The 25,932-nt window shown below is 44.6% G+C and overlaps 1 protein-coding gene across 2 annotated transcripts in view; it reads right to left on the bottom strand.

The window, feature by feature from the left end:
• Nucleotides 1–4,638: 4,638 nt before the first annotated feature.
• The window catches only part of LOC134396074 (zinc finger protein 783-like), a 31,877-nt gene continuing 10,583 nt past the window's right edge, over nucleotides 4,639–25,932 (bottom strand). For both annotated transcript variants that reach the window (XM_063122429.1, XM_063122436.1), the window contains exon 8: nucleotides 4,639–8,059. In XM_063122429.1, the coding sequence (XP_062978499.1) occupies nucleotides 6,504–8,059 (1,556 nt within the window). In that variant the 3' untranslated portion in view covers nucleotides 4,639–6,503. The remainder of the gene's footprint in view (nucleotides 8,060–25,932) is intronic.

Genomic DNA, 25,932 nt, shown 5'->3' with positions numbered 1-25,932 from the left:
CACACCGCGCAGCAGGATCGTTCTTAAAAATCGAAGTTGGCATTTTGGGGGTGGGGGTGAAAGTAGCTCTCCTTGCCTAGGGCTCAAAATAGTCTGGCACCCCTAGGCAAGGAGAGCTACTTTCACCACCACCACCCAAAAAATGCCAACTTTGATTTTGAAGAACATGTTTCCCTGCTACAAACTACAGGCGCAAGCGTCGCACATGAATTAGGCTCCACCAAGTCAAGAGACGGCTGCAAACTAATTTTATATCAAGGCTGCAGTTGTCCTGCAGAGACTGGTAGATTTCATCAAGTGAAATGGGCAGCCCACTAAGGGGGGGGGGCTAACGCCAAACCACGGCATGGATCGATCCTGCGGCCATTTCTGCCAATCCCTTATTTCAACAGGAAAACATTTTGTCAAGTCCAAGACAAGCAGACTGCAGACGGCTTTTGGGGCTTCGAAGCTTTGTGGAGGAACTTGTAATGTGCAGGTCTTCACAAGTCTCTTACCCAGGCACTTCAGTAGACGCAATCCGAAGGTGGTTTTTAAAAGGGATGTGTAGACTCCTTCTAGCAAAGAGACTTTAGGAATCCAGAAATTGCAAGATTCGTGCAGCAATTCTCTCTCTGCCTCTCTCTACCAAGGTTTACCATGAGGTTCTATGTAGGCCTTAAAGATACACAGAACTCTTCCCTTCTTCAAGGGGGATGTTTGGGGGGTGGGGTGGAGTCTGTATAGCTTTTTTCCCATTCTGAACATTAGTTGGGCCTGAGAAAGATACTAGGCTTACTGTACAGTGAACATCCTGATTTAATTTAACACATACACACATTTAAATGTATAGTTCTCCACAGCTCTCAATTTTTTTTTAGTAGAAATAAATCTCCAATTATTCTGAAGGTCACTCGATGTGTGAACTTGGTGAGCTGAGTTTAAAGAGCAGGGGACCAAGCCAGACTCCAACGTAGTTTTACAGAATCCAAGCTGTGCTTTATTATTATTATCATCATCATCTATTCTAGCCGAACCTTAAACACAAAGCAGAGCCAAATGAAAGTGGAAATTCTGGTCTTTGCCTTTCACAAGACAAAAAAGCTGGGTGAAACTCTCACCTCTTCAAGAAGGCTTTTTACACAAGGCAGCACTTTTTTTGCCTCTGTTGAGAAGGGGACCAGTCTGAGGCCGGACAGTGACCTGTGTCCATCAGCTCTTTCTCCAAGGCCGGAGAGCAGCTGCTGCTTATGGTTTAGAGCAATCCCAACAGCAGGTGCACACCGGGAGCCCTGAAGACAAACACCATTTTGAGAACTCCTCTTTAGGAGGAAGACGCCGTTTTAGAAACTCAAGGGCACAGATTTAGCTGGCTTTAAAGGCTGAGAGAGACAGGTGGCAGGTTGTTCATCCACAGGCACACATTACAGAACATGCAACTTTTGATCTATTCAGTATTGCTACAGAAAAGCCCAAACTTCACCAAGGGAGCTTCAAATTATTTCATTCAAAACTGTAATTCCACGAATAGGCATGTGCAGAAAACAGAGCATCTCAACTCTCCAGGCTGTGCTTTAAACAACACGTTTTTAAAGGGTTCTTTGTGAGCATGCGAAGCAGCCCGGTCCTCCAGAAACGGCACATTGGGATCATCTACACCGTGCAGGATATTGCACTATGGAAGTGGCATAAAAAAGGCAGAAGCCACACCAAACAGGATATAGTGGTATATGGTATATGTCAGTGGGCCCCAACAGTTGTCACTGCACTTCAATCCCATTATAAAGCAGCAGCGTGGTTCCTGCCTTTTATATACCACTTTCATAGCGCAATCTCCTGCATGGTGTAGATGAGGCCATTATCTGCATGTGGGCATAAATGCTTGTCTGTTGAACAAGTACCCCAATGACGTATGATGGGGGACTCTGGAGCCCTACAGGTGTGTAGGTACACCAGAACAGGCCAGACTGCTGGGACAAAAATGGTCAAGCAAGCCAGTGAGAGAACAATGTGAAGTTAAAGGCCAGAAGGAAGGGCAGAAAGGACGAGAGGGAGATCAGAGTGAATCCTTAGGGAGACTTGACGTTTGTCCAGGATAGCAGTACGGAAAGGACCTCCCAGGAAGCCACCCCTGCGGTGTCTGCTGAGCTCAATATCTCAATAAAACTAATATCTGAAGCCAGGATGCATTGACAGAAGAACCTCATCCTCATTCCCAAATCCACAATAAAACCAACAAGGTTGTTCCTGTGTACATTCATTCATTTTATTAAAAAGCAACAACGTTCTACTAGGCTATCATTGAAAAACCTGGGAGTAGTGATGGCTACAAGCATAATTTGAAGGTTACTGAGGTTCACTCGTCACCCTCAGGCCTCAGGGAACTACTGAATGCCCGTGTGTTCTTGGGGTTGGCAAAGCAGTAAAGTCTCTTCAGAAGATGGAATGACGCCTTCTTTCCACACACACACTGAAACTGAGCAGCACTGTTCAACACAGAACTTCAAAGACGAAGCCTCTTCAAATACTTAAAAGGTTGTCACACACAGGAGGGCCAGTATCTCTTCTCGATCCTCCCAGAGTGCAGGACACGGAATAACGGGCTCAAGTTAAAGGAAGCCAGATTCCAGCTGGACATCAGGGAAAACTTCCTGACTGTTAGAGCAGTACGACAATGGAATCAGTGACCTAGGGAGGTTGTGGGCTCTCCCACACTAGAGGCCTTCAAGAGGCAGCTGGACAGCCATCTGTCAGGGATGCTTTAGGGTGGATTCCTGCATTGAGCAGGGGGTTGGACTCGATGGCCTTGTAGGCCCCTTCCAACTCTGCTATTATATGATTCTAAAGCATCCCTGACAGGTGGTTGTCCAACTGCCTCTTGAATGCCTCTAGTGTGGGAGAGCCCACAATCTCCCTAGGTCACTGGTTCCGTTGTCGTACTGCTCTAACAGTCAGGAAGTTTTTCCTGATGTCCAGCCGAAATCTGGCTTCCTGTAACTTGAGCCCTTGTCTATTACGTATGAAGCACCTCTCAAATCTAGGGACCGTACACAAACCCAAACTGGCAAATAAGTCCCGGATGCTTCTGAAGTGAGGTGTCCCTTAGCCCCCAACTCCAGGCCTGCAAGCCACTATGACTCCATCACCATGGGAGTTAAACAACCCAAGAGTTTCACCTTTGTGACTCTCTTGAACTGAGATTCACGAACAAGGATGGATTCTGTCTCGTCTTGCTCACAGCAGAAGCACACAAGTGATATTGCCCCGTTCTTGCGCTCTCGGATAAGCAAATGCAGACTTCCCCACAACAAAAACAACATATTCTGGTGCGGAAGCTGTATTGTGTTTAGAGCATATTTTTCTCTCCCCTTCACTATTCCCCCATGAAGCATCACTACAACTCTCAGCAATTTAGGGTGCAAATCCTACAGACGTTTAGACAGAAATAAGTCCCACAACACCATTGCCGGACTTTCTGCATAAATATGCATAGGATTAGATTCTAAGTCATCTTTTTGTCAGGAATGACCTTGGTAGAAAAAGGATCACAGACTCCCAAGGTGTTTCTACTTCTGTAAGGCTTCATGGCCTTCATTCTTAACAGAGATCCTTCTTCCTCAATCACTTCTTGGTTTATTTTTTTCATCTGCACAGTCCTCAGAAGAGAATCTCCTCTTTTGGGTAGAAGGGCCAATCACACTTGCTCCCATCAAGAAAACTTTTCTTGCTCAACAAAATGTTGTAAAATAAAAACAAAACAGAATTGTAGTTACTTTTTCCTTTTTGAAATAAGGGGTGAAGGGAGACTATTATTATTTTAAAAAGCAAACACACATGCATACACAAGAGGAAAGTGGTTACAATTTCAAACAATTTTGAAATGCCAAACACATTAATTAAAGGTAGGAATTACAGATGAGTTCACCACATCCGTCACGTTTTCTATAATACTGTGAGACTTCCAAGAGTTACTAGCTATGCAAATTGCTAATTTGAAGAATATGCTTATTGCAGCAATATAAAGTATTTTCTGAAGGGCACCAGGGAGAAGATATGGAAACTGCACCTCTCTGAAGACCAGGAGGAAGCTGGAATATCTTCATCACACTGTGAACTGTTCCATGCTTCTTGCAGTACTGCAAACAATGTGCTAGAGCGCAACTTATTCGGTCATTGGAATGTACTAACAAACTACATAAGCAGACATTTTAACTTGACAATGTCTAGCCAAATTATCTCAGGAATATATCTCTTTTAACTGAAGCTGGGGGCGGAATTCTGCTTGTGTGTTAGAGCAGGGGTCCCCAATTCCCGGGCCACGGACCGCTACTGGTCCGTGGCCTGTTAGGAACCGGGCCCCGCAGGTGAGCTGCTTTCACTCACCCCCACCCACCCCAGAGTACCTGGGCGCGAGGCGCCATCTCGCCTGCCCAGCCGAAGCAAAGCCAGGATGCTGGGATGGGTGGGGTGGCTTCGGAACGGCGTGCCCGGCTGGAAGCCGCTCTGGGAGAGCGACTTCCGGGTGCGGCGTTCCGAAGCCGCCCACCCAAGTGTCCTGGTTTCGCTTCGGCTGGGCGCCCACCCAGCCGAAGCGAAGCCAGGACACTGGAGTGTGTGGGGGGGGGGGGCTTCCCAAAACCATCCCCTCAACACCCCCCTCGCCCCAGTCCGTGGAAAAATTGTCTTCCACGAAACCGTCCCTGGTGCCAAAAAGGCTGGAGACTGCTGTGTTAGAGAGTCAGCGTGAAAGCCCAGTGTAGGCTTAGTTTCTTCCAGAGTAAAAGGTGGATCCCACCCTGCTTAAAGGTGAAAAGCATCAGAGGAAGAGACCCACGCAGTACTGCTGCCGCCACCTCCTTCTCCTCCCCCATCTTCAATTTCTCTAAATGCATGTCCTTGTCCCTCTTCTTGTTGCTATGGTAATTCTTAGGCCATCGACCCTTCCTGCCTCAGGAGGAAGCACAGACATGAGCTTCAAGCTGTTGCAACTGCCTTGAGTTTCAAAGGTTACGTGTCGTTGAATCACAACAAGAGCTTCGCCTGTCTGACTACCCAGCCACCATTGTGACATGGGATAGCAAACAAAAACAGCTAGAGATGTGCACAACCTATATGTTTGGGGACACTCCTGTCTGCCTCCAAAGGAGCAGCCCACGTTCCCAGACCATCTGCCAAGACTCCTGATCAGACTGACATCCAGTGGCCACCATTTTGAATTCTTAGACCCATTCCTGGCAAATTTACAATGGCAGAGATCCTAGAATAGTAGAGTTGGAAGGGTCCGACAAGGCCATCAACCCCTGCTCAATGCAGGGATCCACTGTGAAGTGTGGGAGAGCCCACAACCTCCCTAGGTCATTGGTTCTGTTGTCGTACTGCTTGAACAGTCAGGAAGCTTTTCCTGATGTCCAGCCAGAATCTGGCTCCCTGTAACTTTAGCCCATGTAACTACTCCCCTATGTAATCTGTTCCATTGTCATACTGCTCTAACAACATTCATCAGAAAGCTCCATCTAAACTTACCAAAGTAAGCTGAGAATTCAATGCATCCCACGTATGGGAGTCAAACCGACAGATCCGAATGGAGATCATACTTGAGCTGCAGGTGTGAAACCTATCCCTACACCCAGCATGAACCCAACTTCTACGGAGCTGGTTCTAGGAATAAGGCTGTATTAACCTGCCTTGCTGTTGGTTATACTTGGTTAAAAAAAAGGGCTCTCAAGAACAGAGCTGCAGCCTCCCCCTTTCCTGGGGATTATTTTAACTTGACCAAAATGGCTGCTGCAATGAAGCACCGACCATCTACAGCAGACTTCTCCAACCTGGCACCCATAATGATGGGGACCACAGTCCAGCCCACCTGGAAGAGGGTGCCAGATTGGGGAAGGTAGATCTACAGGCTCTCTCCCATCAATAAAAAAATCTCCCACACAGAAGACTGTGCATCTCACTATCGGGACACTGTCATAATCTACATTTCAAATGTCCGCACGAAGAAATCACCCAGGCTGCAGCCCCTGGTGCTGCTACTGCCACAGACTAGCTGGCAATACATTGTTGTGTGGAAGATGGATGCACACAACTTTGAGGTACACTTAAGTGTTACAGGAGCACCATGGGAGGCGCTTTCCCAGGGGTTCACCCTGTGACACGCCGGCACTATGTACGTGCTCACAAACAGGTGGGCAGGGCTGGCTGCGGGATGCTTTCTCTGACAATTAGTGCCCTGGGCTCCTAATTGCACAGGAAAGACCCTGGCAATCAGCCCCACCCACGTGGCTGCAGGCCATTCAATGTTCTAGAGCGCTGCGAAACGAGACCACAGAGAGCTCCTCCCGTGGAGGCAGCGCAGCGCTGAGAACTCCTGGGCAGCAGACTCACAAAGAGGGGGAGCGAAGTCAGGCTCCGTCTATTCTAGAGCCCCCTAAGGATTAGGGGCAGCCCTCCCCCGCCCCGAGCGGAGGCTTCTCACGCCACTGAGTCGAGGAAGCTGTTCCTAGGATTGGCTGCAGAAGCGTCCGTCACTTCTCTCTTCCTGGGTGCTGGTCCCTGTCGGTGTGTTTCCTTTTATGCCCCTCCAGCAGCCCCTGGTGAGCAAAGCTCTTTGTGCACCGGTCACACTGGAAGGGGCGCTTGGCTGCGTGGGAGAGCAAGTGCTCTTTCAACAGCGCCGGGTGAGCAAAATGCCTCGCGCAGCGGCTGCAAAAGTACGGCTGCCTTGCAACGTGACCTTGCTGGCGCTCGGACAGGAGCCCCGGGGACGTGAGGCTTTGCGGGCCCTGGCGGCACGGGAAGGGGCTCTCCACCTCGTGAGCGCTGAGGTGTTCTGCAAGCGCTGCTGGCTGAGGGAAGTCCCTGCTGCAGACAGAGCAGCAGAAAGGTTTCCGGGACGCAAAGTGCCTCTGCAGGTGGTTGGCGAGGGCTTGCTGGTACAGGTAGCTGCGTTTGCAGTGGGGGCAGCGGAACGGAGGCCCCTCGCTGTGGGTCCGCAGGTGCTCGGACAGCGGCTCCTTTTGGGGGAAGCAGATGCCGCAAAGGTGACACTGAAACAGTTGCTCCGGGACAGCGGCCTGCTCCCCTTCAGTCCCTGGCTGAGACACCTCGCTGTCGCTTAGTGGCTTTACTGAGGGAGCGCAGCTATGGTTTGCAAGCACCTGCTGGCTGAAAAAAAACACACCACACTGTGCGCACGGGTAAGGCCAGAGCTCGGAGTTCTTTTGGAGGAGCTCAATGAGCGCTTGCCACGGGGAGCAAGTGGAATTCGTCTTCTGGAGGTACAGCTTCATTGGTTCAGACAAGAACTCTTGCCAGGTGAAGGCGAAGTCAGGCTTGATGTTGGGAAACAGCTTCTTGAGAGCCACGACGTGCATCTCCTGGTGGGTGGCGAGCACGTTCTGGCTGGCAAAGCTCCTCTGGCACCAACTGCAAGAGAACGGCCAGCCGGGGGCATGGGTTCTGCCGTGGTCCACCAGCTGGGAGAAGGAAAGGAAGATCTGTGGGCAGCTGGCGCACGCGTAGGCCATCCCCACCGTGGCGTGAGTGTTCTGGTGCTGCGCCAGCTCCTGGCGGCTGTCCAGCACAGCCCCACAGTCGTCGCAAGGGTGACCCCCGACACGCCGGTGGCTCTTCTGGTGCGCCAGCTGCATGGGCCACCGGCTGAATGTTGCTCCACAGGTGGGGCAAGCAAAAGGCTGCGCATCCTCCGTGTGGACGACGCTGGAGCGCTTCTTGCGCAGCCGCTGCTGGCAGTCGAGGCAGGCGGTTGAGAGGTGGCCCTCGGGGGGGTGTTGAGCCTCGCCGCTGAAGCTCTTGCCGCATTCGACGCACTTAAGCGGGTGTGCCTCGGAGCGATTCTTCTCATGGCTGAGCACGGCGTGCTTGTGGCGAAAGCGCTTCCCGCACTCTGAACACGAGTGGGGAAGCTTCAGCGAGCCTTCTGGCTTCTCCTTGGCGGGCTGAACACTGTGAGTAGGATGTGGCCCAGGGCTGTGAAGTGCAGTTCCTCTGGAGGGCCATCTGAGCGGGTAAGACTTCACATCATTGGCACCTTCTTCCCGGCCTCCGATTTCACCTTCGGCTAGGGTTAAAAAACAAGAATAAAACAGAATGGGAGCAGGGCGTTGTACAGGAAGGCTCACGTCCCTCTTGCTCAACTGACTAGCAGGGACACAGGCACCGAGTGAACTCTGAGTCTGGGCTTGCAGGGACGTAAGGCGTTTGAAGCTACCAAAGCGAAGGGGCGGATGGCAGAGGCCTCTCGCGTTTTCCTCTGCTTGATGATAGCAACTGGAAGTCCTCAACTTCAACCCATACACACAAAGGTGACTTTGAAGAGCGTTTAGAAGCTTCAGCTGATACAAACGACAGCGGCCCAACTGCTAACTGGGACCAACTGTAGAGACTGTATCACGCTAATTGCACAAATTTTGAGAAGAGTGCAGATTTTCACCTGTAAAGCCCTAAATGGTTTGGACTGCAGGTAACCCCTGCTCCCATATCAAGCTGGCTACCAGTTAAGATCTGTTTCAGGTGTCCTTCCTCCTGAAATTGGGGGGTGGGGGGCTACTAGAGAGAGGGTCTTTTCTACAGTGGCCCCCAAACAGTGGAACTCCACCCTAGGCTTGTGTATTTATTATCTTTTCAGTCCCAGGTGAAGTTTGTCCTGTTCTCCTCTGCCTTGAATAGTTTTTTATTAGATCTGAATCCTTTTGGTCATTTTTAATTCATTTTAACTGCAGTTTTATGGATATATTCTATACCAATGTTAATATCTTTTATTGTAAGAGCCCTATGAAGAGAGACTGAAAGAACTGGGCATGTTTAGCCTGGAGAAGAGAAGATGGAGGGGAGACATGAGAGCACTCTTCAAATACTTGAAAGGTTGTCACACAGAGGAGGGCCAGGATCTCTTCTCTATCCTCCCAGAGTGCAGGACACGGAATAACGGGCTCAAGTGTCAGGAAGCCAGATTCCATCTGGACATCAGGAAGTTTTCTATTCTGTTTTTGCTATTCTATGATTCTATGAGTCCTTGAGACCAAAGGCAAGAAGGCATGATTATGAACGCCTTAAATCAAGGGTGTTGAATCTCAGGCCCTGGGGCCAAATCCAGCCATGGCCCCTTCCCCACATCACCAAGGGGTTCCTGCTTTTTCTCCCTGACTGCCTATCATTTCCTGGTTTCTCGGCTTTTGCGCAATTTCCTCCCCGTTCTAAAAGGTCGAAACGCCTCTCCTACGGCTTCATTACTGGCTTTAAGCTAAAATGTGCTGATGTTTTGGGCCCAACCCCCCTTTGCCTTTGATCTTGCCCACTGGAGAGCTTCTCCAAAATAGAATCCGGCTTTTGGACTGAAAGAGGTTTAAACAAACAAGCAAAAATACAGCAAAAACGTCTGCTAGACTCTCCCCAGCTGTTAATTATTGTGTCCCTCCTTCCCCAGCCTTTTAGCACTCACTACACACCAGAGTTACTAAATTACAGATGTAACTACTTGAAAGAGAGAGTGGCACAACCCCAGGCTCCCAATACGATGCTGGCCAAGTGTCAATATCCTGTTCTGCGCTTCAACTTGCACGGGAGACTGTAGCATGGCCCACTCAAGATCCACGTGATGAAGAGGCTCTGGGATACAGGTAGAGGCAAAGGAGCTGGCTCTAGACTCAATCTCAAATCAGGACAAAGCCACGCAAAGCCACAAAGGGCAGGTGGACACAGCGTTATCATCGCCCCTTGACCCAACCTCGCACCCACCAGATGGGTTGGTCTGTAATTCCCAGCCAGCCAGCTGCAGTCCAACACATCTGGAGGGCACCAGGGTGAGAAAGGGTACCCTAAAACAACCTACAGCTCTCCAGACTAGACAAACTCCACACTCTTATTGCAAAAGCATCAAGAATGCCACCCACTTTTGTACAATACGGCACTACCCTTATAAGATTTGGGGGGGGGGGGCAAGCTCTTATGAGATTTGGGGGGGGGGCAAGCTCTTATGAGATCCAGACTTGCCTGGATTATTTTATGTTCTCCCTAGCGAGGCAAACTTTTGTTTAACTACCCAATCACATGTTGCATTTTGAACTCTGGGCTCAAAGAATGTTAAGCCTGATGAAATCCCAATGGAATAAGGCCAAAATGAGCATTCAGCTATGTAGTGCTGGAGCACTGTGGCCAGGCTTGACAGCCCACGGGCAAAATGCAACTCCATGGGCTGGCTTATTTTATTTATTTCTTGCATTTATAGCCCACCTTTAGTCCTCCAAGGCAGTGTACGTAATCCTCCTCCTCCTCCTCCTCTCCATGTTATCCTCACAACCACCACCCTGTGAGTTAGGTTGAGCTGAGAGCCTGTCACTGGCCCAAAGTCACCCAGTGGGTTTCCATGGCCGAGTGGAGACTAGAACCCGGATCTCCCGACTCCCAGACCAACACTTTAGCCGCTGCACCACACTGGTTTCCACAGGGCCATTGGTTTTCCTTGCCTTAAGCATAGCCTGGCAACTTGGGAGTTTTAGCAAAAGCAGAAGTCTTGCAGAGCTCCCGTGCTTCTTATCTCATGAGGCCCTCTGGGTTCAGTCCAGCACTGACAGCGATAGCTTGTGAGTGTCTTCCCTACCTTGGACTCCTTTGAGCTGAAGTGGGGCCCACATTAACGCAATGGATTCCATGGCGGTTTGAACTCAGAGACAGCCCAACTGGGTGGGGGTGGAGGAAGCAACTCCCAACCTCTCCCAGTCTAAAACAGACACACAGCACACACCTGCCAACCCTTACACAGCAAGTTACTTGCTGTGTTTAGCCTGTGCTTAGCCCTCTGTTGCATCCTGGAATCCTCCTTGCGTCCTAGGTAAATACTGAGCATGTGCAGAACTTGGGATATACTCAGAACATTCCCGCATTCACAATTCAGTGAGCGGGGGGGGGGGGGGGAGGAGGCTGGGGGGGGCATAGTGAGACAGAAAGCCTGCTGGCCACCACACTGGGGGAGGGGGAGGCTTCAGGTGTTGGCAGGAGCTAGGAAGTGCTGGCTGCAGAGAGTCTGTTTTTCTCTCCTCCCAGCCATTGCTGTCAAGCCCCAACCAAGTTTCTGCATTGAGCAGGGGGTTGGACTTGATGGCCTTGTAGGCCCCTTCCAACTCCGCTATTCTATGATTCTATGAAGTCTCTTTGCATCCATCTATCCAGTGGTGGTGGGGATGCTCGGGCAAAGGGGTGTGTTTTGGATGCTCTCAGAACTAGCCATTCTGGGGGGCGGAGCTTGGCAGCCTGAGCGATGGCGGGTTTCTTCTGAGGCTCTGAACGGCGCTTGCCGGAAAAGGCAATTATCTCTCTTTTAATGGGCATGAATCTTTGAGCAACTGACAGAAAATGATTATAAAACCAACAGGAGCCGGGAAAGTGGAGAGATTTGGAGAAGGGAGGTGAGATGAACTATGATTAATGCAATGTCTGTCTAAACGGCAACTCTATGAAAAGTGAAAGTAAACGCTGACTGACGCAGTTTAAAAAGAAGGAATTTATGTTTGCTGGACATTGATCTGTGATATAACCTCTCATCTTTATCTCACATGGGAACGATTGGAATGCTGGCTTTCTAAGGTTAAAGTGGTTGACTGGATTTATTGGCGTGGCGAGAAGGGGGGTGAAGGGGTGAAAAAAGCTGCATTTGGCATTCGGTGAGGGAGATGTGGGATGTGAGAGACTTTGAGTGATTAAATCTGATCCCCTCTAGTGAATGCTGTTGTGAACTGGATTTTTCCCCCCTCCTCGTGAAGAAGGAGCTGTGAGTGCTATATAATAGAGAAGCCAGCATAAGTTGCTAAGGAAGAGAGTTGGACTCTAAGATTTATGCCCTACCCAGAAGGGACCCATGCCCAACGTTAAAAAAAAGATCAAAAGTTGGGAAAAGCTTAATAAACAAAAAAAGAAACCTTCAAATCATAATTTGGCTTACCTCTCCTTCCTGGGAAGTACAGCCCCTGGAGTTGAACAGGAAGAGGAAGATATAGACCCAGTCTCTTTGGATACAATACCAAATAAAGAAGGAAACATGGCAGAAGGGGGGAAAGAAAGTGGTAGTAACCCTCCCTCTTTAATGGAAATCAAGGCTATTATAGCAGAAAATAACATGATTATTTTTAAAAAAATGGATCAGCAAATGAGTGAATTCAGAAAACAAATGCGTACTATTATGGATAAAACGATGGAAAATTCGGATAAGATCCAAAAGATAGAGGCTAAAGTGGATCTGGACCAGAAGAAACAAGAGGCTTTCGAAAAATCAACTAATATACAATTTAAAGAATGGGAATTGCGTTTGATCGCCTTGGAAGATCAATCTCGTAGATCTTCGCTTCGAATAAAGCAGCTGAAGGAGACGCAAGGAGAAGATCTTAGAGAAATTATCGTGAACTGGTTCAAGGAGCTGACGCCTGACATTCCAATAGATGGATCGGATCTGGACCGAGTCCACCGTGTGGGGGGGAAAAACTACAAAGGGACTAGAGACATATTGGTGAAATGTGGCAACTATTACAAAAAAGAGCAAATTATGAAAGAATTGAGATCTAAGGTTCAGATACAGTGTAAAGGCAAACCAGTGCAAATTTACAATGATCTTTCTCAACGCACATTAAATTGGAGACGTAGTCTTAAACCAATAACGGAAACATTAATGAAGAATAAAATTCCTTATGCATGGGGTTACCCGGTTTTCTTAAGATTTACATATGGGAGGAGGGAATACAGAGTAACCTCATTGGATCAAGGTAAAGATTTGCTGAAGAGGCTGGGTCTGGATGGGGAAGCAGATGGGGCTGGAGTGGGTGGGGGAGGGAATGAGGCTGGGACATCTGGAGAGTAAGAGAATTGTTAATTATGTTGGAGATAATTGCAAATAAAAATGCTAATATAGAGACCTGCCGGCCAGGCACAGCACTGCCTCCCCCCTCCCCCTTTAAAGTAGATGGCTGGAGTATTAGACTCACGGGGATATGGGGGGGGGATTAGAGTGGGGGGGTGGGGAGGGGGGGAAGGTAGGGGAGGAGGGATCGGGGTAGGAGGGTGTGGGTTTTATGTATGGAGTTTGTGTTTTTATGTAAGCAAGTTTGAATTGCTGAGCACAAGGGATCGGAAGAGATTTCAAAAGGGTGATTATGGATAAAAAGATAAAGGTATCAACACTCAATGTTAAAGGTTTAGGGGCAGTCGTGAAAAGGAAGAGAATAGAACAAATGCTAAATAAAGAGGGATCAGATATTATAATGATCCAAGAGACACACCAAGGCTCCGAGAATTCGAATATGATAAAATTAAAGTGGTTAGCCTATTATGAAAAATCATTAGGGACATCAAAAAAAAATGGAGTGGCCACTTTGATTTCAAAAAAAAGTGGGTTTATATTAGAAGAGGTAAAAAAGGATGATAAGGGTAGATATCTTATGTTAAAAGGTAAAATTGAGGGAAAGGTTTATACTTTGATTAATGTTTATGCCCCAAATGAGAGGCATAGAGAATTTTTTATAAAGCTGTTCAAAGAAATAGAAGAATTTAAGGAGGGGTGTGCATTATTAGCTGGGGATTTTAATATGGTTATGGATAATAAAAGGGACAGGTCAAATCCCACTAATGCTGAAAAGAGGAACAATATGACTATATTGAATAAATTAGTAAAAGAAAATGATTATTTAGATTCGTGGCGCTTACTTTACGGGAATAGGCCTGGATTTTCATACTTTTCCCCAGTTCATCATACATACTCCAGGATAGATTATATATTTGTTTCAAAAGACTTTGCAACGAGGATTTGTAAAATGGAAATGGGGGTAATAAAAGTAACCGATCATGCCTTGTTAAGTTTAGAATTTACAGTTAAGAAAGATTATAAAGAGGCATATAGATGGAAGTTGAACACAAAGATATTGAAATACAATAAAATAGTAGATAAAATTCGGAAGGAACTGCTGGCATGGGAAATTAATGAAAAAGGAGGAACAGCTGGGTCAGTCATTTGGGACACCATGAAGGCTGTAGCAAGAGGAATCTGTATTAGAGAAACATGTAGTTTAAAAAGACAACAACGTGCAGAACAGGAAAAGTTAGAGATAGAAATTAAAAACTTGGAGGAAAGATATTGGCGAAGTAAAGATAAATATAAATTAGTGGAAATACAAGCTAAGAAGAAACAATTAGAAAACTTAAATATAGAAGAGATTCAAAAGAATTTAATGTATATGAAAAGGGAATATTTTGAAAACAGTGATAAGAACTCGAGGTTGCTTGCCAAGCTCACACAAAAAGAAAAAGGGAGGAATGGGATAGAAACGTTGAAAGATAGTCGAGGGAATTATTGTCATGCAATGAAAGCTAAAATAAAAATTTTTCAGGAATTTTATCAGGAATTGTACAAGGGTAAAGAAATTCAACAAGAAAAGGTGGAGGAGTATATTGGAAGGTTTATAAAGAAGGAAATAAAATCAGAATATAAGGAGTTAATGGAGTCAGTAATAACTCAAAGAGAAGTTGAAGAAGTTATTGATAAGTTAAAAGTGGGTAAATCACCAGGAGCAGATGGTTTGGGTCCAGAATATTATAAGGTCTTCAAAGATTGTTTAGTTCCAAAATTAATGGAACTTTATAATAGGATATTATCAGGAGAGAAGATACCTGAATCATGGGAATATTCAGTGATAATTCTGATCCCAAAACCAGATAAAGATTTGACTAATCCTGATTCTTATAGACCTATTTCTTTAATAAATCAGGATGCTAAAATTTTTACATCTATTATGGCCAAACGATTAAATAAATTTTTGGCAGAATATATAGGAGCAGATCAATGTGGGTTTGTGGCAGGAAGACATATGCATAATTTAGTGGGTAGAGTTTTAAATGTAATAAATGTAATAAAAAAAGCAAATATTAAGGCAGGTATTATGGCATTAGATATTTTTAAAGCTTTTGATTGTGTGAGCTGGCAGGCACTAAAGAGTATTATAGATAAATTGGGATTTGGAAATAAATTTAAAAATGTAATAGAACAGTTATATTCCCAAAATACGGTGGTAGTGGTGGTAAATGACGGACTTACTGAAAAGATACGACTAGCCAGAGGAACAAGACAAGGATGTCCGCTCTCGCCGGTCCTTTTTGTAATGGTTATGGAAGTTTTGGCGAAGGCACTAAGGGAGGATAAAGAATTAGAAGGAATTGGAGAGGTAAGGGAGATAAAGCTAAACATGTTTGCGGATGATACTTTATTGACCATTAAGAATCCATTAAGAAAATTAGAAAGAATTAAATATCAGTTGAGGGAATTTGAGGAAATTACAGGGTTAAAAATAAATTGGTCTAAATCAGAGATGATGTTGTTTAACTATACTAAGAAGGAAGAAAAGGATTGGGAATTTAAGGGGATGGAATTGAAAGTTAAGAATGAGATTAAATACTTGGGAATTAAAATTACAAAAAATCTAGAGAATTTAGAAAGGGAAAATTTAACGAGGTTAAAGAAGGAGGTATTAGAGAAATTGGAGAAATATAAAAGATTAAATTTATCTTGGTTTGGGAGAATAGCTTTGATAAAAATGAAGATACTAGCTAAAATTAATTTCGTATTTAGGATGCTACCTATAAAAATATCAGAAACCGAGATAAAAAGTTGGCAAAATATTATTAATAAATATTGTAATGGAGAAAAGAGAGCAAGAGTGAATAAAAATAATTGGTACCTAAGCCAAAAAAAGGGGGGAATGGGTCTCCCAAACATAAAATTATACTACGTAGCAAATAGATTAAGACATGTTGTAGAAGCAATTATGGGAGTAGGAGATTTATACTGGATGGAAGAAAAAATCATAAGTAAGGTAGAGATGAATCTGGAGAATGTTTTTTTTAAAGATGGAGGAAGAAAATGGGTTGGAAGTATAGATAATCCACTCCTGAGGACTCAATGGGAAATTTGGAGCAAATTTAAAGGGAAGCTGCTTCCGAGCAACTCTCCCTTAGCACCGATAATAATGTTAAAGAATTTCCCAGAGGATCTAAAGGGTAGATTATGTAAAATATTAAAAGAGAAAAATAAAATAAAATTAAAGGATTGGGTAAGAGATATTAAAACAAGAGAAGATATGGAAAATTTGTTAAAGGAGAAGAAGCTATCTTGGCTAGAATATGGTCAATTAGAACAATGGAATAAAAAGTGGATTAAAGATAATAGAATGTGCAGAAAGATGACGAGGTTTGAAGAATTAGTAGTAAGTAAGGAGAAAGGAAAAGGAGGTAGTATAGTTTCAAAAGGATTAATGAGTGAAATATATAAAATATTGTTAGAGAAGGAGTTTAGAGAGAATACAGAGAAAGTGATTTGGGAATCAGATTTGAAGATACAAATAGGGCGACAGAGCTGGGAGGGACTATGGAAACAAAGAGTGTTGAGAAGTTTATCAGTAAGAATAAAGGAGAATTATTTTAAAATTTTATGGAGGTGGTACCTAACCCCGGTTAGATTGAACAAGATAAGTGATCAACATTCAGCAAATTGTTGGAGAGGATGTGGGGAAAAAGGAACGTATTTACATATGTGGTGGCAATGCAAATATGTACAAAGATTATGGAAGATGGTGTTCTCAGAAATTGAAGAAATAGTGGGAATGAAAATAGAACAAACACCAAAAATAGCATTGCTGTCACTATTTGAAGATATAAAGTGTGGAAAAGGAACTATAGAGCTGATATCGAGTTTGTTGGTTGCAGCACGATTGATGATAGCTAGGAACTGGAAGATTCAAGGGGAATATTCTATTGAGGAGTGGTATAAAGTAGTATGGGATATAGCCATTAATGATAAACTGACATGTAATATTAAGTGGAGAAAAGGCGTAACTAAAATAAATGAGTTCGAAGGAATTTGGAAACAGTTCCTAGTGTTCGTGTTTACTAAGGGAAATGGGAAACCACCATCAGAAGAAACGATTAGATTTTGGACTCAAGAATGATCCCGAGGTGGGGGGTGCACTTTTATGTTAAGAATGAAAATGTTGTAGTGTGATAAGGCATATGTAATAGTTTTTGATATTTGTACTCAACAATTATTCAATATGTATGAAGCAGATATTTGATGTATTTCTTTTTCTTATTGTGTTTGTTTCAATTATATTTTGGAAATGTTCATTTATGTTTATATAGTGTTGAAAATGAATAAAAATTATTAAAAAAAAAAAAAGAACTAGCCATTCTCACATTTACTCTTGAGAAATCCAGTCCTTCTTACTTCTGAGCAGACATGCATAAATTGGATTTTCGTACTGTGCTGCTTTTCACTGTCACTTCTGAATAGATATGCAAAAGGATAATTTTGCAGATGTTCTGCGGATATGAAAAAGAGTGGATTCTGGGTGGTCCCTGATGACCAGTTTCCCCATTCTGTGGCACAGGGTTGCTGGCTGCCGGGAATTCCAGACTACTTTTCTGTGATGCTGTGTGGAGTTATCCCTCCATCCCCAATGAGCTTAAATAGGAAGCATTACAGAATCATAGAATAGCAGAGTTGGAAGAGGCCTACGAGGCCATCGAGTCCAACCCCCTGCTCAATGCAGGAATCCACCCTAAAGCATCCCTGACAGACAGATGTATTATGTTCGGCTATTGGGTGGTATAAAAATGTAATAAATAAATAAATAAATAAATAATATGCCAGTCTCCCCTTTTGCAATGCTTGCTGCTGAGTTCAAAACGGTGCATTCACTCATTCATTCATGCATTCAATATCCCACCTTTTTCCCTGCAAGGAACACAAGGCAACTTACATAACTTTCCTCCTCCTCTCTATTTTTATCCTTACAACAACCTTATGAGGTAGGCTAGTCTGAGAGTCAGTGACTAGCTCAATGAGCTTCACGGCTGAGTGGAGACTGAACCCAGGTCTTCCAAGTCCCAGTCCAACACACTAACCACTACACCATACTGGATCTCTTTTCTCTGTGGCTGTCCACCTAGGGAGGCAGCCTTGACTCCACCCACCAGCCCCAGCAGGGATCAGTGAGTCAACTGTTTGAACTGTTCACTTTCAACTCCGAAATTCTAATATTGCTGGAGGCTGGACAATATGAGCTAGCCTTCCTCAACATGGTGCCTTCCAGATGTGTTGGGACTACAGCTCCCAGGATTCTCCCAACCAGCAAAGAACAAAGCAAGCAAACAACATTTTCAATCCCTTGCACAAAAACTTTCTGGTTTCAAAACTAACCATTAAGGAGCTCCAAGCGATGAATAACTGCAATACCTAATGGAGTGCCTCTCCCGACATGGACCTACCTGGACACTATGATCAACACCTTCCTCAGAGTACCACCTCCAAGGGAGGCTTGGAAGGTGACATTAAGAGCCCACCTAGTGCCAACACTGTACTCTACTCCCAGGTATTTAATGGCATGTGATGGCCAGGTGTCTGAACATGTCTAGTGTTTTTTGAAATGGTTTTTAGACGTTTAAATTGTTTTAAATTTTGTATATTTAAAAATTCAATGCTGTATTTTATTTTGCAGTTGTTGTGAACCGCCCAGAGAGCTTCAGCTATAGAAATGAAATATGTAATAAAATATTAATAGCAACAACAATAATAGAGCAAAGCCATTTTTCAAACAAAAGAATTTAATAAGATTTCTGTTAACATCCCACCTGATACTGAATAAACCCACTAGGTGTAAAGATAACCCACATTTAACAGCAAATAACAGATTTTTTACTATACTATAACATTTACACTGATGTCCAGGGCCTTTGGGTTTGTTTTTGTCAACATACAAATAATTCTTATAAAGCACAGCACAAAGCTAGACCATAGGTTGAACTATTTATTCACTACAGCAAAGGTGGACTCTTGTGGCATCTGGTTACACAACACTCCTGCAAACCCTCCTTCTCCCAAAATGCTTTTTGGCATTTTGCAGCCGCCAGCAGAGAGAACCTGGAGGTCCCTTGGGAAAGACCCAAAGAGCTTTGGGAGTAGCCCTGGATTCTCTGCCCGAGCACGGCATCCAGGCCCAGGATTTTTAGTAGAAGGAGAATTTTAGGATTTGCAATTACTGGTTTGCATAGGAGACCACTTTAGCTGCAACACCATACACCTCTGTTTTATTTTTATACTTAAAAACTTGAACTCTGCTGCTTTCAAAATCAAAGCGAACAACGGATAAAAGTACTGTATCATTTAGCATTTTAATATATATATATATAATCAAATAAATACTTAATTTACAAAATCAAAGTACATTATAGTATAGCTATAAAGTCAGCTAAATCAAATTCTTTGAAGGCTAAGTAAGAAGTTGCACTTGGCACTTTTGAAGATCTGTAATACTGAGTTTTGGGGGGGCTTCTTTAGGAAGGGAACTTCGCAATGCCAGGGAACACTTCATTGAAGACTCCGCTTTGCAACCCCTGGTCGACTTCACAAACTTGTGAATGGAACCCAAACCAGAGCCTGCTGATGTTCTTTTACTAGGCACAATATAGGACGGTTAAGGGCGCCAGCCTATGCATGTTCAGACAGAAAAACAACGTACATCTGGGGAATTAACAGGGATGGTCACATCCGTGGGTGTACACTGCCAGGCAGGCAGGGTGGAGGAGGACTTTTTCCTGCCTAAATATGCATAGGATCACACCCTGTAGCATTTTAACTTCAAGCAACGTATTACTTAAATCTTTATGATGGGGGAGGGCATTTTTCAATAATATTTTCTGCATGGCAAAAAGGGCCCAGCAATTTGCCAATTTTGGCAATGGGGGGGGGTGCTGCTGCTGCTCTGAAAACAGTGCGAAATATGATTCAGGCAGCATTGCTCTCACTCTGAAATGGCTTTATTTGTCCACAGCGATGATGTTAAGTAGCCAGTTATACATTCTGGTTGAAGTTTTGTTCTTAAATTGGTCACTTTAGAATGAAAGTGCAGGGAGAGAGCATGCATCACACACAAGTCAACGCATCTTTTTCCTTACGCACAGAAGCAGCCTGAACGGAACCTGTTCTGAATAGTATGGTCATCTTCCGTTTGAGCTTGAGCAGCTTTGGAACGGCATTCTTCCCCCACAGACTTGGTTTGTTTCTTTTTGGGGGTATAATCTTCAGCAAGATTGAGTTCATGATCATTGTCTTTGTGTATTTTTGTAGCAAGCCTGAATTTCTATCACTGTGTTGATGAAATTGAAGTCCTTAACTTTGATGATGCCAGAGCGTTTCGGGGCACCCAAAGGCAGCTTATGCAATATTTTCACACCATCGCGATCCGATGACCTCCTCGCCGTGTGGATAAACCTGTTCAGACGCCAATCCATGTGCAACCTCCACCTCCCACGCTTACTTTCAATATCTCAGTTTGTCCATTCAACAGAACCCTGGCTTGGACTGGTCTTTGGCTTCCCATTAAGAACTGCAGCTCCATGTCAAGCAGAGTTTTCCTCTCCGAATTATCTGATCTGCTAATTCTCTGCCACTGCTATGGTACAAGAAACATGGAATAACAGATATTGTGGAGAAGACATTTTTAAGCCACTTCATTAGCCTGCTCGACTGTTAGGAACCCAAGTTTTCCAGAGTGTTCTTGATTTATAGTTGTGAATTGTAGTTTACCATTCGACTCATACTACATGTAAACGATATCAAATGGACAATGTGGATCTATTTCACTGCGCAATGCCGGCCTTGTAGCAAAACCCTTTTGGGGTCCGCTCTGCTTTTTCTGGCACAGCTTGCAAAGCTTCAAGTAAGTCATCACAGCTTCAGCGGTCACGTTTTTGTACTTACGACTAAGTTCCTTCAGCATCCTGGTCCGACCTCCATGGCCAATGGCAATATGTGCCGCATGCAGAATATCAAACAAGTCCTCGTACTGAACAAAATACACAACCTCGGTATGTCCGGGGGATACAGGCACCACTAACTTCTCTTCCGCCCCAATGTTCAGAACGTTGAAGCGTCTCAGTCGGCGATAATGCTTGCCTTTTTTGCTACGAAGCCGTTTCGCCTCTTTGACTTCTTCTATCAACGTCCTGTACCTGTCACGGTTAATGTAACTGTTGTTGTCCTCACGCTTGGTGGACAGGATCTCCTCCATCATTTCGTAAAAACGCCCTCGGTGTTGTTCGCGCAGCGCATGCTCCACGTCGCCAGCAGCGTCAACCCAACTCAGAAAAGGGCCTGGACCTGAGCAAAGAGGAAGCTCTTACTCTGCGGCCCTAAACAAAGCTTTCTCCTTCTGAACCGGGGAGAAGGGACGTACCGGGACTGGTCAGAGAGACCATCCTGCCCAGGCAGCTAAAGCACTTTACAGCTCAGGGGCTGCTGTTTTATATCCACAGGTTCCCATTTTGGAAGAGACCCACAGTAGCAAAGGAATTGGCTGCCCATAAAAAAAATTGCTCCTGACAGACAAGATTTCCCTATAAAGCCTTACACGGCTTGGGACCACAATACCTGACAGAACGCCTTTCCTGGCATGAACGTACCTGAACACTAAGGTCCAGGTGCCTAATCCGAGGGAAGCTTGGAGCGGGGCAACAAGACAGAGGGCCATCTCTGTGGTGGCCCCCCAATTGTGGAACAATCTCCCTGACGAGGCCCGCCTGGCGCTAACATTGTCACATTTTTGGCACCAGGTCAAGACTTTTCTCTTCGACCAGGCATTTAGCAATATGTAATGAGCCTGGGTCTGTTTTTTTGGCTCATCGTTTGTAAAGTTGTTATAGTGATTTTAAGCGTATGTGCATTTTTTATGTTTTGGGGTTTTTAATTTTTGTATATTGTTCTTAAGTGTTTTTATCTTAAGTGAACTGCCCAGAGAGCTTCAGCTATGGGGCGGTATACAAATAATAATAATAATAATAATAATAATAATAATAATAATAATAATAATAATAGGCCCTAATCCCCAATGTCCCAGAAAACCTACAAAGGGAGCTCAAACCCCATAGCTACGCACTCACAAGATACTTTCAACAATGAATACATGAGATGACCCACAAGACTCTTTATGTTGCACCAGAAGAGGCAGAAGGGAAGGGAATAGATCTGTAACCAGCAACCATCACCTGTCTACTCTGAGAAAGGAAAGAGCACCCTGCTCTTGTAGACTCTAGCCCTATACAGGCGTGATGAAACTCTTTACTGTAAACATGCAAGCAGGCGAAGCACGCTAGGAGCATCCCCTTCTCACATGTTTCTGTCGCTGTCGACACATGGAGGGTGACTTTCTAAAGAGGATAGTCTCCGCTCTGTGTGGAGGCTCTCCATGCCATTTGGAACCCCAGAGAATCAAGATTCCAAACTGTGTGTGAAGAGCCTCCACAGACAGAGGAGGCTCTCCATTTCAGAAAGACATCCCTCACGCGTAAAGGGCAACCAAAACACGCGAAGGACAGGGCTAGCATGCCCCCACCTCTCCACATTTTACATTACATAATTTTACCATAACCCAATAGGGCTTCTGTCTTTCCATAATGGTGTGCATTTGCGGTAGTCTAGATGATAACCCATTATGTCCAAAAACTCCGCTCTCTGCAAGTAAAACTGTTTGCTATCAGATGTCTAAACTCTTCCTAAAGCACATTCTAAGCTCATTTGTTCCATCTGCTGGAGAGAACTTCACCATAAGCTTTAGCCCAGCCTTCCTCAACCTGGGGCGCTCCAGATGTGTTGGACTACAACTCCCAGAATGCCCCAGCCAGCTGGCTGGGGCATTCTGGGAGATGCAATCCAACACATCTGGAGCGCCCCAGGTTGAGGAAGGCTGCTTTAGCCCATTCGCCCTTAAAGCCCTAACCAAATTCCATGCTTCCCTATGCCTCTTAGCAACCAAACTTGCAAACCCCACTCCCAGACTTCAGCTAATGTCTCTCAATGGAGCCATTCTGTATCTCTGAACCCAAATGCCTGCACTTCACCCACCTGTGCCTCCCTAACACAGATTTCCGCACTGTTTTATTTTGCCTTCCTCCCACGCTACTTCCTTGAGCCTAGCCTAATGCTATCACAATATAGTGCTCATACAAGTGTATAGTTTGGGGGGTGGGGCAGTGGTATGGGGAGGGAGAGAAAGGAGAAGTTAAAGAGAACCCAGGTTTATAGCTCTCTTGTGAAGTATTAACAAACTGGGATTAGGATTCATTTTAAAGCTTTAAAAACTATCCTGAATTACATTGGGAGTTGTTTTTTTGTTTTGTTTTTACTGTAACTGTAATTTTAGCACATTGTATTCTGCTTCAGGGAACATGTGTTTAGCAAAGAATGAAACATGTAAAATTTAAAAGATAAATAAAATGTCTAACTTTATACTAAATACAATATGGCTTACAGCGCAATCCTATACATGACAATTGAAAAGCAAGTCCCATTGAACTCAATGGGGATAACTCCCAGGTAGAGGATTTCAACCTGAGGGATATTTGTTTGTCTCCATTTTACTTATGAGCAAATGGAGAAAAAGATTGGGAAAACATAAACGCTGAACACCTCAGTGTATTATTAGAAAGACAAAAATGTAGCCTTTTGTTTCTGTTCATGTAAAAGGATATACATGGGGAAAACCTACAACAGATTCTTTTTTGGTACCCCAGGAAAAGAGAATACAGCTGCAGAACATCTAGCTTCCTTTCCCCCCCCACCTAAAGTAAACCCTCTACGGAAAACAAATTTGTATACAGCAGCTAAAAGATTATCAAGAATTGGTCGGTATTTAGATAGGAAAACTATTTTGGAAAAGAAATTAAGTCTCCTAATTGTCATGCATAGGGGTTTCTTTAAAGCAAGGATGTTCAGCACCACTCTGCTTTCTCCCCAAAACTAGCACACTTTTATCAATACAGTTCCTCACTACCTGAACACTTGTTTCTGGAGTTTATACAAACTGAGCAAATTGATTTAGCAATGAATGAATAATGATGAATGTTTTACACCGAGAAGAGAAGCCTCACCTGTCAAAAGTCTCCCTAACATGCAGGGGACGCCTCTTACACAGGGAGTAGCAAACGCTACATTTGCCCTCGACAGGATCTGGCAAGCCTAAGCCAATCCCACATCTGAAATGTGTTCTTGCAGCTCTTGGTAAGAGGCAGGTAAATTCTTCAACAGTTCTCGTGGGAATATGGCCATGAGAAAAACAAACCTCCTGAGGTCTTGTATTCCAAAATACAGAGCACAGCAAGCCTGGAGACACTCTCCTCTAAATGTGCCAACATGAGGGCTCTTTTTCTGTACAGCACAAAATCTTCTCTGGACCAGATGCCCGTGTATTATTTGCCATTTAGTTCACTCAGCTTCTAATTAAGACTCAAACAATCCACTAGGCAGGCAACTAACAGAGCAACAAAATTATCAGATCAAAGCATGAACAGACACAGCCAGGGATCTTAGACTGGCTTAGGCCATAACTAGACCTAAGGTTTAACCCAGGATCATCCCGGGTTCATCCATGCCTGAGCACTGGATGCCCTGTGTGGCATTTAGATGAACAGGTTTGACCCCAGGACAATCCTGGGATAAACCTTAGGTCTAGCTACGGCCCCAGTTAAAAGCACAGTATGTTTAATGCACATTTCCACTCTCCAGGAACTCGTCACCATCCAGACCAGTAGAGACATTTTGATGTCAACCTTCACATTATACAACTTGCTCGCATGTTTACTTTCTGCAGAGGCAAACGTCTCTCAAATCCATCCAGCAGACAACTATGACATTCAGACTTTCCCCCCTTAATTCTTAAAATGTCAGCAGTTATTTCTTCCTTTGAGAGAAATGCTGAAGACCCATCATTTCGTACCTTGACATTTCTTGTTAATGTGGCAGACATTATCAGCTTGTCCCTGCCTCTGAATCATTTGCTCAAAGCAAAATTCACAATCTGGCTTTTGCATCAGGATATCCGAGGTGCTAACAGCAGCTTGTTGGTTCCTTCAGTTATGATTAAACCAGGCCTGAGGTCAAATCTTGCTCTGCTGCAATTTTGAATTATGTCACTTATTAAAAGCCAGAGATGCATTCCTTGACACTGAAGAGAGAAGCACATTCACCAGACGTTAAATATTGGCATTTGCACTGCCATCTACTTGGGATGGAGGAAATGCCATATAACTTGCAAGAAAGAGTGGGCAGAGTATGGTTGTCCATTCGCTAATGCTCCATGATAAACACACATGGCAAAGATCTAAACCTTGGCATATCTGACAGTAGACCATTTCATCAAACTTATTGCCATTCATGGTCAAGTCTTCCCAATAACTAGTTGCAAAGAGCATGGTTCTTCTGGCAGGCAAAGGTATCTGCAAATTCATTTAGTAGCGTCTGGAAGGACCTCGTCACTTCATGCATTTGGTCTAACTTCTGATGAGATTCTGGTTATCTTGAACTCAATGAGTCGTGCAGAACATGCATTGGTGATCATGGCCATATTCGTAGTTTGCCAGGCAGAAGGTGCCGGGATGTTGGTTCCACTGGAGAGCAGCTTCAGCTCCCGTGCTGCCTAACTTTCATGGCACATCCCTTCTACAGGGTTTGGATTTTCCGCTCAGCAGACCCTGAAGATACATTGCCCTGTTGGTCCTCTCCTTCATCAGAAAGATACTGCCTCTACTGCTCCTCTTTCCATTTGGAGAACGCACCATACCACAAATCCGTGCTGTACCAACAATTACCTAAGAGATGAGAGCAAGGGGCCTAGGAGGTTCCACTCCTTGGCAAAATGTGCAAAAAAAGCTGGAGTTATAATTAATTGGCACAAACCAGAAAAGTGTCAAGTGACCAAGTAAGATTTGCATAAACAGCCAAGGGTGTAAATTACTCTCCACACTACAAAATAAGCAAAGGTCCTTTTAAAATCGAAGTGGCTTTTCTCTTCAGCAAAGAACAAAGCAAGTTTTGCAAGCTTCTCCCCTGCACATGCACACTGTTTTGTTGGATCC

The sequence above is a fragment of the Elgaria multicarinata genome, chromosome 1, assembly GCF_023053635.1.
Source record: "Elgaria multicarinata webbii isolate HBS135686 ecotype San Diego chromosome 1, rElgMul1.1.pri, whole genome shotgun sequence".
Lineage (NCBI taxonomy): Eukaryota > Metazoa > Chordata > Lepidosauria > Squamata > Anguidae > Elgaria > Elgaria multicarinata.
Note: the sequence above shows the minus strand (reverse complement) of the source record. Positions and strands in the feature narration are given on the sequence as shown.